Source organism: Lygodium microphyllum, chromosome 3 (assembly GCF_053477565.2).
Source record: "Lygodium microphyllum isolate KBCC chromosome 3, Lygodium_microphyllum_v1.1.10, whole genome shotgun sequence".
NCBI lineage: Eukaryota > Viridiplantae > Streptophyta > Polypodiopsida > Schizaeales > Lygodiaceae > Lygodium > Lygodium microphyllum.
In genome coordinates this window covers 19,942,071-19,958,422 of record NC_141137.1, presented here as the reverse complement: position 1 = coordinate 19,958,422, position 16,352 = coordinate 19,942,071, and the positions used below count along the sequence as shown (strand labels likewise).

General features: G+C 42.8%; 1 protein-coding gene across 4 annotated transcripts in view; it reads left to right on the top strand.

Annotated features, from left to right (window-relative positions):
* The first annotated feature begins 1,829 nt into the window (after positions 1–1,829).
* The window catches only part of CEST (death domain associated protein), a 54,016-nt gene continuing 39,493 nt past the window's right edge, over positions 1,830–16,352 (top strand). The window contains exon 1 of one of the 4 annotated variants that reach the window (XM_087669203.1): positions 1,830–2,284. In XM_087669203.1, coding sequence (XP_087525329.1) covers positions 1,967–2,284 — 318 coding nt within the window. In that variant the 5' untranslated portion in view covers positions 1,830–1,966. The remainder of the gene's footprint in view (positions 2,285–16,352) is intronic. The other 3 variants (XM_087669219.1, XM_087669216.1, XM_087669210.1) reach the window with 3 other exon arrangements.

The window sequence follows — 16,352 nt, the reverse complement described above, 5'->3', positions numbered from 1 at the left end:
AGATGCACGATGTTCTTGGGTACAATTTGTTGTGTTGTACCTCTTTAGGTTCTAGGTAGATATATATGAGAGTACAAATGCGCTAAGGGTGTGTTCACACCCATGCACATATAAAAGGCACAATGGCCCTTTATTCCTAACACCCAAGAGTTCCTTCCATGATCTTTGCCTTGGCTAAGTCAATGACTTTAGTTTATAGTCCTTCTATGGTTGTTATGAGGTTCTGTAGTATTGTTACTTTAATAGTTTGTGAGCCCTCACCTACCTCCTCTTTGCCCTTTTCTAACCCAGTTCCTTCTTTGTCTTTTTTTATTAGGAGCTCTTTGATAGATTGTACTATTCTCTCCTCCATCTTCTTCATATCCTTCCTTGACCACCTTCGAACCAATCGAATCATATAATCCTTGCCCACTCATCTCCTCCTTGTTGGATGTTTTAAAGTATGAATTGAAATTTGCTTCTTCTCTTTCCTTCCTTTTCTTGCTTTCTTTAGTGTAGCATTTAGATCCCCCCCCGGATAGTTCCTTGGGGTGGCAATGATTGATCAATATATCTTAGAGGTAGGACGTCTTGAGCTCCTAAATTGTTAGTTAGAACTTTTATAATGACTCCTCCGTAGTTGATAAGGCCGTGCTTTCCTTCTAGTCAACTAAGCTTCTCACTTGGATTCTTCTAGAGGACTTTGCGGGTTTTGGCTAAAGATTCCATGATGTACTTTAAACACTATGCATTTAGGCCCTACTTGACTAGATTATATGTCATAATGTCCTCCATCAACCGTTTTGGGCACTCAGACAGGTAGGCTATGGTTTTATGGTAAGTGAACATATGATGGAGCACATGTGATGTGACTCTTAGTTCCTCCTTTGGAACATTTTCTGATCCAAAACCTTGATGCCTAAGGTTTCCTCAATCAATTTTGGGGTAAACTCAATGATAGCTTCTTTGTCTTCATAATGCTAGCTTGTCCTTACCGAGTACATGAATTAGCTAGTTTGAGTATTTGGGTTGTAGTTTTGATAAGACCATCACAAGTCAAGAAATGAATGGGTGTCTCCATGGATATGACATACTCAAGCAAGCCACACTGGATTACTAGATTTTAGATAGCCCGACACATAGTTACCAAGTTTGTGAGGTTGGTCAATACTCTGAACTTGAGGTTGCCTACTCTGCATTTATGTATGCCCATATCATAGTCCTTGGGCAGAGAATACAATTGTATCTTCATGCATATGGGATTTGGGATGGGTTTAAGTGTAGGAACACATTGGGCCACCATTTGCAAAATAAGAAATTCAAGATTAAATTCCTTCATAGAAATTTTACTTATAATTTTTTTTACATGTTTAACCTTTTACCAGAACAAATTTTTTTGTATAGATGGGTTAGGTCTTTTGTTGGTTGATTGAGGGTTGCATGTCTCAATCTTGATCAAGGTCAATCATCAAGCTCCTTCCCCCCACCCCCGACCGCCCCCAAAATAAAAAAAAAACACCCTTTTAATCTATCCTCTCTCCACAAAGGCACATCAGCTTTCTAGGCTATTATTGCATGAGATTGAGTGTCAATGAGGATCAACAAGGCATGTAAGATGGTGGAAGATTGCTTTACAAATCGCTCAACAAAGATAGGTGGATGATTTTCCAATGGTTAGAGTTGCTACCCTCAAGGAAATTTGGATGGTTAGAAATAGGGCCCTATTTGAGGGTTGGCTAACAAGGACCAGTGGCTCCTAAAGATTGCCGGTTTCGGGGATGCTTAGTCTCATAGGAAACATAGGCAAAGAAGATATTGCTAGTTTTTCAAGCTTGCTTAACTAACTCAATATGTGATTGCGTTATTTCATTGAACAATGTGAAGAGTCTATACGCTTTAAAACGCTTTAAGATCAGTATACTGGATATGTAGTTTCACAGGTTGCTGACAACGAGCCAGGAGACTCATTTCTCTTCAAAAACGAGAGATGGCAACATGTATTGCATCCATTCATTCTTCTTCCCCTTCTTGTTCGCATAATCCACTTCATTCTCTTCAGGCTCCTGCTCTTCATGGGCCCTCCTCTTTTTTTCTTCAAGCTCGACCTAGCAGTGGGTGCCAATCGCCCCTCAGTGCAGCCCTGGTCCTGTGCCCGCGGCCGCCAATGCGCTTCGTTTCCCGTGCTGATGCTGAATCTGCTACTACAGCTCTCCCAGAGACAGAAGAAGAAGAAGAAGAAGCTCGGCCTAGCCGCTCCCCAGAGGAAGAGCGAGAGGACCAAGAGTACGTGCGGCAAATTTTGAGGGTAAGTCCCCTCTTCTTTCAGTCTGGTTTGATAGTCTCTCTCCTAAATTTGCAATCATGACTGTTGTTATGTGAGAGTCCATTAATCGTTTCTATCTGCGCGCGCGAGAGAGAGAGAGAGAGAGAGAGAGAGAGAGAGAGAGAGAGAGAGAGAGTGTGTGTGTGTGTGTGTGTGTGTGTGTGTTTTTCTCTCTTTCCATATGTAACCAGGAACAAGGAACGGGAGCCTACCAAAAGGAAACTCGTAACTCTGTAGAAGCTTAAACAAGGGTCCTCTAGTTTTGTGGATCTCCTCCAACTTTGTACAAGGAAACGAGCCTTTCAGACTTCATCCCATGCTACTGTTTGATTTGAACGGGAGATTCAATGTTTCATTACGATCTAGGGACTCTTGTGTCTTCCGGCTGGGTTTTAGGTGATATAGAATGTGTTACGTCTAAGGGTAAGTCTGATGGACGTTGGACGGAGGGCAAGGGGTGCCTGCCAGTAAATCAACGAACCAATGCAAACCTTTTCCTTTTGTGTGGGGGGCACGCCTCCCTTTACACATAAGGCTAAGTTTACATTGGCTTCGTTGGTTACGTTTAATATTTTCCTTGCCCATTTCATCTATTTGTTTGGAGTAGGGGAGCTTCTAGCCCAAAGCTCAGCGTATTTCAAGAGGAGAAAGGACATTGGGGAAATATACCGTCTATATATCTATATATCGCATCCAAGAGTATGCTTTTTGAGCATGAAATGAGAGTGCATTGGGCTTTTGAAAGTCTTCGACTTAATGATGTTGGAGAAAAGACGTGGGATGTAGAATAGGGAGCTTTTGGTTTTTATTTGTGCTTTGAAGACGGAAGCATTCTCTTTTAGGCAATGAGTTTATTGGAAAGACTAGTAATCAAAGCTTCAAGTATTTCAAGAGACCAAAGCACAATGGGAAAATATTTGGTATATTTATCACTTCCAAATTATGTATGTCTTGGAAAGTATAGTGAAGCTTCACAATGCCTCAAATTTTATCCATTAGAAGGGCTCATCCGGAGGACTTTCAAAATATGAAACACTTATGCAAAGATACTGATTTTGCAAATGAGAGCGATGCAATGCAAGGGCTGTTATCCATTACAAAGTTATCATTCTTCATAATTTGCTAAAGCTTATATTAGTGAATGTAAGGTACAATCAGAAAAGTATCTACTTGTATTGAAGTTTGCATATAATGGTACCATACATTCATCCATGGGAAAAGCTCAAAATGAAAATTTGCAAAACAAAGTGTTTCTTATTCTAATCAACCACACTAAAGATAATTTTTTTGTTGATGAGTTTGGTAACAATATTTAATCAAATTGTGTCCTTTTAACTACATGGACAAGTGTGAGAGATGAAGTATGCTTAGAGATGATGAAGCCCTTTGGATTTTGAAAAGGATTAGCATGTTTTATTGAATATTGACAAAAGTGGCCTAAAGCGAGGTTTTAGCCAAACTTCTTATTGTCAAGGCATTCCAATAGGTACTTTGGACCCTTCAAGCATACATTAAGGTTCTTATATGCTTGAGCTTTCAAGTCATAGAAAAATATTTTATTTCTTCTATGTAAGCTTACTACGTATTAAGGTGCTACCTCCCCAAGATGATTTGAAATTACTATTGGTTTTGAGATATTGTTGATCATCCACATCTGGTATAGTATGACAATGTTGGAGTTGGTGGTCATTCATGATTTCGCCTCATGTGTACTTATGGATCTTAGGCTTGATGTTTTAAAGATTTCTTCCAAGCAGCATAAAGGCTTTATAACTTTGAAAAATGGCTTAAGTGATCTTATTTGTTAATCTAATACTTTGGAGAGGTAATTATGATGTCAATTGCATCGAGGCAGCTTTGGAGGCCAACTATTGTCATATGCTGGATTGCGACAATTCGGCAAAGTGGTAAGCACACATTCTCCAAAGGCAAAGGTTAGCCTCATCAGTATTTGGTAGAAGTTGCATGACAAACTTTTTAAGCTTTTCTCAAATAGCAACACACTGAACTTGAAGGAAAAGATCTAGATGATAGAGAAGTTGAAAGAAGATACATTTAGGTGGGAAAGCTTGAAGAGTCCATGGCCTTCACAAGAAATAAAACTATCTTCTCTTGAGGTCTCTTAAATCATGGTATAGGATAGTTTCGTCTACCAACAATATGGACAATGACAAAACAAAGGAATTTGATGACAAAGTGTTTAAGGCTCATAAGTAAGAGATGTGCACAAAAGAAGACAATGAATAACATGTTTGCTAGAATGAAACCCACTTATTGGAAGTATTATAAAATACATGTGTATTATATAATACACACATAGTCATAACTTTTCAAGTGTTTTTCTATGTGACATTAACTAATTGATATGTTACTTAATGTGACACAAAGTTGATATGTTCTTATCCCAACTTAGAGGCTAAATTTTGCATGCTAGGCGATATAGATAGTAGTATGAACAACCTTAAACAAAATATGCTTAGGTATATTCTTTTTAGCTATCAATGCTTGTGTAACTTTTGCAATATGTTTTTTTTTTTCTGTAACCCCATTTTGTTGTGGGGTATACTTGAAATATGTCAGGTGCTGCTCTTCAAGGAATGGAATCTCAAGTTACTCCAATTTTTGGCGAGCTACAGATTGAAATATGAGTTTACATAGATCATTGGAGTTTTGTCATGGAAGATCTTGGCTGAAATCAACCTTCCTCCTTGAATAGAGTGGTAAATAACATGGTTAAGCACTAATTATAGCAAGCATAAAATTCACTTGAATTGAAAGTCCACACTTTACCACTTTAATCTTGGACATTGGGCACCTTGTTGGGCCCAAAACTGGCACTCCTTGCAGTATTTCTTTATCTTATATTGCAAATGGAAGGAGTACAACTTAGATCCTTTGACCTCTGGTGCTAATCCAAGTGTCTATTGCTGTCAAAACTGACCACCAAGCCCCTTGGTTTGCTTAGGGATTGGTCTTTACCTTGCTCCTTGAAAAACAAATTCAGCCCCGAATCTGATATTGGCTGGTTGGCCTTTTGAATCCCTGTGAAATTCCTCAATTTGAGTTGTTGGAATTCAAGTCCTAGGCCCTCAATTTTGAGCATGTATTTCAAGGTGGCTGTCAAATCCTAATTTCTAGTGTAAATTAGTGTTACAGCAGAGATTGATTGAAATCTTTTTCTTTGATGGCTCAAGCTGTTGGAAAATGTTGAGATAACTTGAGAGATGGCTGGGGGATGAGAAAGAATGTTGTAGACTCTAGAGAGAGAAATTTTAGAGTTTCATTGCGGGATACGTTGAAAAGCTACTATTGCCTTGCTTAAACAGCCACGTAAGCTGTTGTCCACAGCATAGTACCAATAGAAAGACTGCTGTCCCTAACTTTGGAGGGCTTCAAACTGCTGTCACATGCTGTAGGATTGATCCCTAGTGGTGTCAGAGATCATAGCCTGTCTTGGAGGGCAGTTCCAGCAGCAGTCGGACCAGCAGCAGCAGTCGGACCAGCAGCAGTCGGACTGTGCAGTCGGACTGCCACGTGGCAGTCCGACTGTCTGCAGCCGACTTATTCAGGCTGCGCCCTATTTTCTGGCGCCCCAGTTCGTGGCAGGTTTCGGCTATAAATACCCGATGTTTCCAGCAGTCTGGTCACTCCTCTGTCGCAGATTACAGACCGGTGCCGTGCAGATTTCTGTCTCTGTTCACAGATTTCAGACAGCAGACAGTGCAGACTGCAGCAGACTTCGTGGTGGACAGCAGGTCGCATCGTCGAGGTGGAGACACGCAGTCCAGCACACTGCGCCCGTGTATATCTTTGTATTCAGCATTCTTTATACAGCAGATCTTCATTGTCCACTGTCTCTTTCTCTCCCTTCTCTCTCTGCGTTCTCTCACTCTCAGTCCTACGCTTCCGCACCGCTGCACTCTGACATGGTATCAGAGCAGTGTTTGAGGGCTGACTGAGCGCAGAATCAACCTGAAGAGGAGTTTCCATCGCGACACAAATTTGCGTTTTTTGCGTTTAAGGGCAGACAGGAGGGCTGCGCCTTGGAACAAGGCTGAAACGAGTGTGGGCGCACAGGAAAGGAGTACAGGTGGTGGATTTGCTGCTGTTTACTGCTGTTTGACGCGGAGAAAGTTTGAGTTTTCAACCTAAAAGTGCAGGTTTTGCTTTTTCATCGCCTCCGGCGGGTGAAGAAGCTTCGGGACGCGGAAGAGCCTTAGCAGGCTGAGTTCTCCCAGTCAGAGGGGGCTGCTTTTGCGTTTGAGAAGGCATTGCAGGTGAAGATGTCTACAGAGATGGACTTGGAGTTCCAGGCGATTATGGACCGGAAGGTGCCTGTCCTACCGGCTCTTTCTACAGATCAGAAGCTCGACGGCGACAACTACTGCATTTGGCGCGTTATGATGTTGGCCATCCTTGAGTCCTATGATTTGGCGGAGTTGGTACAGGAGGATATTGACCGGCCTTCGGTAAGAGATGAGTCTAAACTCTCTTCCGATGCTCGTGCGGAGTTGGCCAGGGCCCAGTCTCATTGGGACAAACTGAATGCCAGGATTCGATCCTTTCTCTTTCTATCATGCACTACAGCCGTAATCGCTCACATCGAGCACTTGACGGTGGCTCGTGAGATATGGCTGGAGCTTGATCAAATGTACAATCGGATGACCCTGATGAAGAGGGTTTCTTTGGAGGTACAGATGCGGACCTTGTCCGTCAATAAGTCTTCTTCGCTAAGGGAACACATTAACAAGCTAAGGCAGCTACAGATGCAGATTCAGAATGCGGGGAAGCCGATTTCCTCCGAAGACATGGCGATTACACTATTGTCCCAGTTGCCGCCACGATTCGGTACATTTTACTCTGCCCTTATTGCTTCAGGGCGAGAGTCTACTCTTCGCTGGGAAGAGTTGGTTCCTATGGTCTTGGACCAAGAGGAACAGTTAAAGGGACAGAATGCTTCCAAGACGGAGGCGTTGACGGGTCAAGCCTCTCAGAAGAAGGGGAAGGACCAAAAGAAGAAGAAGGGGGATAATAAGTCCAAGAAGGACAAGGACAAAGACTCCACATGTCATATTTGTGGAAAGACTGGCCATTGGAAGAAGAATTGCCCTGACAAAGACACGAAGGACACCAAGAAGAAGGATACTAAGGATTCTGGAGCGGTGGCTGCACCCTCATCAGCTGCATTTCTACATCTAGTTGTCATTGAGGACGCTTCACCAAATGCTTCTGATGCTGCGATGGCGGCTCCCTAAGCTCGAGAGTGGATTGTTGATAGTGGTGCCTCACGGCACATGACTCCTTCATCAGATGGTGTTGCCCAGCTGCGACCTTCGCGTGGGCAGGTTCTCATTGGAGACAGCTCTTCAGTTTTTATTGCAGGTCGGGGTAAGATGCAGCTTATTCCGGATGGACGAGGTGGCACCCATACCTCAGAGGTTTTGCATGTACCAGGATTAGGGTACCATCTCCTTTCAGTTCATAAGATTTGCTCCCTTGGTCTTTTGGTGGAGTTTGACAGTTCTATTGTGCGAGTCCTTGATCGTGAATCGAGGAAGGTTCTATTATCTGGATATGAGGAGAACGGCATTTACAAACTGAAGTCCTCCACTGCCGTCTCTACTCTTCTTCTTACCTCATAGTCACAGTCTGAATTATGGCATGCTCGGTTTGGTCACCTGAACTATGACTATCTTCGGAGGGCGTCACGTGGACAGCTTGTTCGAGGGTTGCCGGATATAGTGGTGAGCCAGCAGCCATGTGTCTCCTGCATACGGGGGAAGCAGCATAGAGATGCCATTCCCCACACCGCTTCGCGGCGGTCTACTTCACCGATGGAGTTAGTATCTACGGATCTATGTGGCCCTATGAGGAATGAGTCCCTGCGAGGGAGCTCGTACTTCGTGCTGATCGTGGATGACTATAGCAGGATGACATGGGCCTATTTTTTGGCACTAAAGTCAGAAGCCTTCTCGCACTTCAAGGATTGGCTTCTCTTTGAGGAGAACCGATCAGGCCGGAAGTTGAAGACCTTGCGATCCGACAAGGGAGGTGAATTTGTGTCTAATGAATTTGCTCGGTTTTGTGCAGATAGAGGAATTCACCAGGAGTTTGCCAATACGAATACTCCTCAAGAAAATGGTATTCTAGAACGGAAGAACCGCAGTGTGATCGAGATGGCGCGCACCATGATGGAGCACCGACAGACCCCTCAGGTTCTGTGGGCCGAGGCTGTGGCTACTGCAGTCCACATTCTTAATCGATCCCCTACTTCGGCCGTGGAAGGGATGACTCCATTTGAGGCTTATTTTGGGACGAAGCCAGATGTTTCTTACTTTCGAGTCTTTGGGTGTGATGCCTATGTTCACATTCCCAAGACTCACCGTGATAAATTTGAAGCGGCTTCCCGAAAACAGGTTTTTGTTGGCTACAGCTCCCAGTCCCAAGGCTACCGACTGTATGATCCCGTCAAGCGGGATGTATATACTAGCCGTGATGTGCGGTTTGTGGAGGTTCCGGCTACTTCAATGGGTGAAGAGCATCCCGTTCTTGGAGATCCCGGGGAGAGTTGGGCTCCTTCTATTGTTCCACTGGAGCCCGTGCCTTTTGATTATGATTCTGTTTCTGACACAGAGTCTACTGTTCCACCGGACCCTTCTGAGGAGTTACCCCCGGTGGACATTCCAGAGTCTTCTACTGATGGAGAACGACGAGGGGAGGTTCGGCCTCCTCCTCACTGGGCCCGTGACACACTCCGTGATTCAGGGATCGAGGGGGTTCCTGAGGAGTGGGAACCGCAGGATGGTCCGCGGCGGTCACGGAGGCACCAGGCGCATTCTTCGGAGCTTGTTTGCTCCAATTATTGTTTGATGTCCCGTGTTATGCAGGATCGAGAGCCCACCTCCGTGAAGGAGGCTTTACAGTCCGCCCCATGGAAGAAAGCTATGGAAGCTGAGTTGGAGGCTATTGAGAGGAATGGCACTTGGTCACTTGTGCCACGCCCCCCGAAGAAGAAGGTGATTGGAGTCAAGTGGGTCTTCAAGACCAAATATCTCAGTGATGGTACTTTGGATAAGCACAAGGCTCGCCTTGTTGCTAAGGGTTTTGCCCAGCGCCCAGGGATTGACTGTCATGACACCTTTGCCCCCACAGCTCGTATGGCAACCATTAGAGCTGTTCTTGCTTTGGCTGGCCATAGGAGATGGCCTGTTTATCAGTTGGATGTGAAGTCGGCCTTCCTGAATGGTGATTTGAAGGAGGAGATCTACGTTGAGCAACCTCTTGGCTTTGGTTCTTCAGATGGGAAAGTCTACAGGTTGAAGAAGGCCCTGTATGGCCTCAAGCAGGCTCCGCGCGCTTGGAACGAGAAGATTGATTCGTTCCTCCAGTCTCAGTTGGGATATCGGCGGTCCAAGGCCGATCCGCAGCTGTATGTTCACACTTCCGAGGATGGTTGTGTGCTGTTTGTACTATATGTTGATGATTTGATTGTTACAGGTGATGATGCACAGCAGGTCCAGGAGACAAAGTCAGCTTTACATAGGACGTTCGAGATGACGGATTTGGGGCTACTCCATTTCTTTTTAGGCCATGAGATTTATCAGTCTCAGAGGGGGATCTTTCTCTCCCAACAGAGATATGTACAGGAGCTCTTGGTGTCTTTTGAGATGGAAGATTGTCGGGCCCTCTCTACTCCTATGGATCCGAACTGGAAGGCCACTTCCCATTCAGCTTCTCCTTTGGCGGATGCGTCCCGCTATCGACAGTTGATAGGGTCCTTGCTTTGGCTTCTCAACACCAGCGTTGATCTATGTTTTGCTGTTGGGCTCTTGGGAGGGTTCATGAGTGAACCTAAGACGGTGCATTGACAGGCTGCTCAGAGGATACTTCGGTATCTGAGGGGGACGTCTGATTTGGGGATTCATTACCCCGCAGGGACAGATGGGTCAGATCTTGTACTTGCAGGTTGGAGCGACTCGGATTGGGCCGGTGACATGGACCACAGGCGGTCTACAACAGGTTACTGCTTTACTTTGGGTGCAGGTGTTATTTCATGGAGTAGCAAGAAGCAGCCCACGGTAGCCCTTTCGTCTACTGAGGCGGAGTATCGGGCCGCGTCTTCCACTACATGCGAGGTTCTTTAATCGTGGACATTGGACATTGGGCTAGCCCCAAAACTAGCGCCTCTTGTCAAGAAATGATTGAGCAATTAGAGAGATAGTAGGGTTTGCAGGGAGAAACACAGTGTGTATGGCAAACACTAAGAGGAGAAAAGAAGACAAACTTAGATGAATTAATGAAATAATGAAGTGAATTTGATACAAGGGTGTCATAGCTCGAAGGATGCCTTGGAGCAGAGGGCAACTACTGATGGAGTCTCCAAGTCTATAAACATAGGGATGATGACTGGTGATGCTTGGAGCATGAAGACTACCGTCGAAGGATGAGAAGCCTTTGAGTTTGCAAACATAGGCTTGAAGAGTGGCACTAGTTGCTGGAGAGTGAGGCCGGAGAAGATGGAAGAGCTAGAAACTGAAAAGACAAATGCCGATAGTCTCTAATGATGATGGCGTAGCTGGGAAGTGTGATGTCTGATGAAGGGAGCAGACAGGATACAAAGCACAAGATCCAACTAATCCTGATGATGACGCTTGCTAGTGGATGAAGACGCTTGATGAAGAAAAACCACCTAGACAATTAAACGCAAGGTCTCGGAGGTGATGCTTGGAGGAGGAGGAAGCTATCACCAGCTGTCAAAAGCCAATGCCAGGAGGAGAAGAGCTGTTGCCCAATGTGTAGGGATGTTGCCAGCTGAGGATGTGCCGTTGCTAGGGTGGAGAAGTCGATGCCACAAGCCGGGAATGGACTCTAAACGTAAACCTGATGTAGAGTAGATAGGTGCCTAAAGAAGATGATGGAAGGATAGAAGAGAGACAAAAGTCTTAGAAGAAGTGAGTGTGGTGAAGTGGGTGAAGAATGGGAGGTGCCGTATATATAGACACAAACAGTCTTGAGTCTTGCCCACTGAAGTCTCTTGAGTAGCACTCAGACTCTCTCGAAAGGCCCTAGAAAGCCTTTTTGGGGGTGGAAATTGAAACAAAGAATGGGAATGAAGAAGGGAAATTGTGCGGAATGATATGGTTTCTCAACACTTCTCTCAAGCCCAAAAAGGAGCACAAAAGAGAAGATCCACCTTGTAGTTCGAGAATGCCACTTGAAATGAGGCCTGGAAGATAGTCAGGAGACCATATGAGCAGTAGAACTTGAAACACAACCTCGGGTGAGAAGCCACTAGCTTGTTACACCATGTTGGAAGGAATACAAAGACCTAGTCACAAAGTCATGGCTGAAAATCCAAGGGCCCCGATCGAAGATTGATTCTCTAAAGGTTGGGTAGGAGTGGAGGAAAGGACTGCTTGAAAGAAAGCCACTTCTTGAAAGTAAAGGAGAGCTGTACAGATCATAGGAATGGGTCCACCAGTGGTTAAAGCATTGACTCTTTGTGTCACATGTTTTGTAGAGGACATTCGAATCTGATTTACTGGTTTAGGTCCAATATATGTTTCTGCAGCTGTGATTGTAATTCTACTAAAAGATCAGTAGAATTTTGTGCAATTTGTTTTTGACTCCGGAGTACTCTTTTGAAGACTTTGCATAGGGACCTCTTGGTTGGGATGTTGCAAAGATTGCATAAACTGAGTGATTGTCCTAGGCTTATGCATTTGATTCAGAGCATGTGAAACAAACATATTAGCCTTTTTCACTGTATTAGAACTGAGCATACCTGGTTTGGGAAGATCATAAGGATTATGGAAGACTTCTTGTCTAAGTTTCTCCTTAGTCTTCTTATCGGACAAATCTTCAGGAGAGGATGTATCAAAATCTTCGTCGTCTAATTGGTATGCCTTTCCTTTTTGTTTTTGTCTAGAGCTAGAGGCAACTGAAAAAGACTTATCCTTTTGTTTGGAGGAAGAAGAGAAATGAATGGAATGAGCATTCACAGGCACAAAAGTTTCTTGATTGATAGGTTCATCAGTACTAACTGATTCTATAGTAGAAGCTGAGGAAGTAGAAAGATCCAAACTTGAGTTAGAATAGAGTTGATCATCATTTGTCATGTCAAATTCAGCTGTAGAATATCATGAGCTTTCATCACTGTCACTGTTACTATCACGTTCACTATTAGAAGAATAGTGAGAAGAGCTGTAATCAAAGTCGGTTGTTGTGGAAGAGACACTAGTAATGGAATCATTGAGATAGTACACGTTCACCTTTGCTTGTTCCTTGTTGGTGGTTGTGTTCTTTTTCTTAGTTGGGCACTTGTTTGCCAAGTGAGAAGAGCTTCCACATAGATAGAATTGAAGATTGTTTTGCTTTGCATTTTGTAATTTCTTACTTCTGTAAGAGTGTCTTCTGTGATGCTTGTGGCGGCGAGTATGATTTAATTGTTTGTCATTGGAAGTATTGTAATGTCTTGAGTGATTGTTAGATTACGGGAGATAGCTTTCTTCAGATTGATGGAAGCACGAGTGTTCTTCACCTCCCAGCCACGCCTAGATAAGTGCTGGCCCTCAATCTTATCTCTTTGCCAGCCGTCAACTTGCTGGAGTCCTACTATTCCTGGACTCCCTTACTCTCTAGGCTCCCCTTGACCCCGTTCGGGCGCCCAAGAGCCCGGACGGTCACTCTCGTGCATGTTCCCCTAAATTTACCTTAATGTAACATTAAATATCCCTTTTAATGTCACATTTCACACTTATGACCTTAATGTGACATTAAATATCCCTTTTAATGTCACATTAATGTCACATTTCCTTCCCCTTAAGAATCGGTTTCGTCCTCGAAAACGATATTTGGAAGGTCTAACTGTAAATCGGGAAACCTTTTCTTTAAAGTACTTACTCGCTCCCATGTTGAGCTTTCCTCTGAACAATCTTTCCACTTAACCAAACATTCTTGATAAATAGTATTCCTCGTTCGTCTATTACGAACATTTAATATTTTTTCTGGTTCATGTGGATTAGATTGGTCATAGAATAACTCCTCAATATCATCATTTAGGATTAGATTATCCAAATCCCCCAGCTTCTTCCTTAGTTTACTTACATGAAAAACTGGATGTATTTTACTACCAGCAGGTAGTTGGAGCTTGTAAGCCAATTCTCCCACCCTTTTAAGTATTATGAAAGGACCACAATACCTTGGTGAAAGCTTTGGACAATGTCCCTTTTTCATAGTTTTAGTTTGTTCAGGCACCTTAAGATAGACCAATTCTCCTTCTTCAAAGGAGATGTCTCTTCGGTGAGGATCTGCATATGCTCTAGCTCGACTTTGAGCCTTTTTAATATTTTCTTGAGCAAATTTTAACATATTATTCATATCCTCCAAAAAGTCTTTAGCTGCCTGAACCTTTTCCTTATGCAGTCCTACTGCAAAAGGAGCTCTGGGCTGAAACCCATACATCAACATAAACGGACTATATCCAGTGGAAGAGTGTTTGGCACTGTTATATGCAAACTCTGCTATCGGTAAATACTCTTCCCAATTAGTTTGCCTTTTGCTTACATATGCCCTAAGCATATCTTCAAGAATTTGGTTAACCCTTTCAGTTTGCCCATCTGTTTGCGGATGATCCGCCGTACTCATGCTAAGTTTAGTATCCAATTTCTTAAATACCGCACGCCAGAAATGGCTATTAAATTTTCTATCCCGATCAGAAAGTATATTTGCCGGAAGGCCATACAATCGGTATATGTTCTCTACGAACAATCTAGCCAATTCTGGTGTTTTAACATCAGTTGAAGTTGGAATAAACCTAGCCATTTTGGTTAACCTATCCACAATTACCCACACAGAGTCGTGCCCCCTCTGTGTTCTAGGTAAAGCAACAATAAAATCCATGGAGATACTCTCCCATTTTCCCGAAGGAATTTCTAATGGATGGAGAAGTCCTCCCAATTTTAATTTTTCAGCTTTATTAACCTGGCATTTATTACATTTGACCACATAGTCAAGGACGTCCTTATTCATTCCAGGCCAATAGAACTGCCTTTTAATAAGACTATAAGTCTTATTAACTCCTGGATGTCCCGCACTAGGGGTATCATGACACTCAAAGAGTATCTGGCGCCTTATTTCTATATCTTTCGGGACACATACCCTACCCTTGTAGAGTAAATAACCATTATCAATGGTAAAATTCTTCCACTTGAATCCAGTTTGAGCAACCCCTGATGCTCCATTTCCTAGTTGAACATCCTCAGATATTCCTTCCTGAGTAGAAGCACTTTCATTTGGATCCCCATTTTTTATTGCTTCCCATATGTTGGAATATGCCGGATCAACCTGACATTTCCCTTTTAAAGATTCAAGCAAGTTGGAAGTGAACTGAGTAAAACTCAATTCATTAATGATGGGCATTCTGCTGAGTGCATCAGCTACTATATTATACTTTCCTTTTCTATATCTTATTTCATAGTCGAACTCTTGGAGGAGTTCGGCCCATCTGGCTTTACGCCCATGTAAATCTGGTTGATCATTAAGCCACTTAATGCTTTCATGATCCGATAAGATCAAAAGTTTGGCACCATACAAATAATGCCTCCATTTCTTCATTGCATGTACTATTGCATACAGCTCCCTCTCATAAACAGAATAATTCTGTTTTGCACGATCTAATTTCTTGCTTTCAAAAGCAACTGGTCGACCTTCTTGTAATAAGACCGCGCCTATTGCCTTGTCACTGGCATCAGCTTCAACCACAAATGGTTTATTGGGATCCACTATTAATAATACTGGAGCTGTAGCAATAGCTACCTTAAGTTTTTGAAAACTTTCATTTTGGTCTGTTCCCCAATTAAAACTTTTCCCTTTCCCTTTAAGTTGGTCTGTCATTGGAACAGCTATTTTGGCATAATCTCGAATGAATCTACGATAAAATCCAGATAAACCTAGGAAGATCTGCAGCTCTTCCAGGTTCCGTGGAGGTGGCCATTCAATAATTGCCCTTACTTTTTCTGGATCCATGTTGATTCCCTCTTTCGAGATTATATGCCCTAAATATTTGACCTCTTGTGCAAAGAATTCACATTTAGTTTTCTTCGCATAAAGGGAATGTGTTCTTAACAGTTGGAATACTAATAATAAGTGTTCCAAATGTTCTTCTCTTGATTTACTAAAGATCAAGATATCATCCAAAAAGACTACTACAAAATGTCCTAGATAGGGCCGTAAAACACTATTCATCAGCTTCATAAAAGTAGCTGGTGCATTAGTGAGACCAAAAGGCATCACTAAAAAATCATAATGCCCGTATCTAGTACGAAATGCCGTTTTGGAAATATCTTGTGCCTTAATTCTTATTTGGTGATAACCTGATCTTAAGTCTATCTTTGTGAAGAATTTTGCCCCTTGCAATTGATCAAAAAGATCTTCCATTCTGGGCATAGGAAATTTATTCTTCACCGTTATTTTATTAAGTGCTCTATAGTCAACACAAAGTCGCATAGAACCATCTTTTTTCTTTACCAATAAAATTGGTGAAGCCCAAGGTGAATTACTGGGTTGAATAAACCCTTTATCCAGGTAATCCTTAATTTGTCTTTCAACTTCTTGATGCTGTGTTTCACTTAACCTATATGGTGGTTTTGAAATTGGGTGTGTGTCCTTATTTATATCAATTGGGTGATTTATTTCACCCCTATCTGGTGGAAGGCCACTAGGTAAATCAGAAGGAAACACATCTTTAAAATCATCTAACAAACTGTTCAATTCATTATTTACATTCAATTCGCAAACATAAGAAAATTGTTGCTTTATATTACAGAAAGTAAAAGTACTCTGTACAGGAAGAGACCATAGCATATATACCTCACAAACTTCCTTCTTTATCAGCTTCTGAACTTCAGTAGAACACAGCAAAGGATTATCAGATACTTCATGTTCACCTTGAATGACAAAAGTCTTACCATCCCTTTCAAATTCCAGTGTATTATGGTGATAGCTACGTTTTAAGGATGGTTCCAATCCCCATAGCCACTCCCTCCCTAGA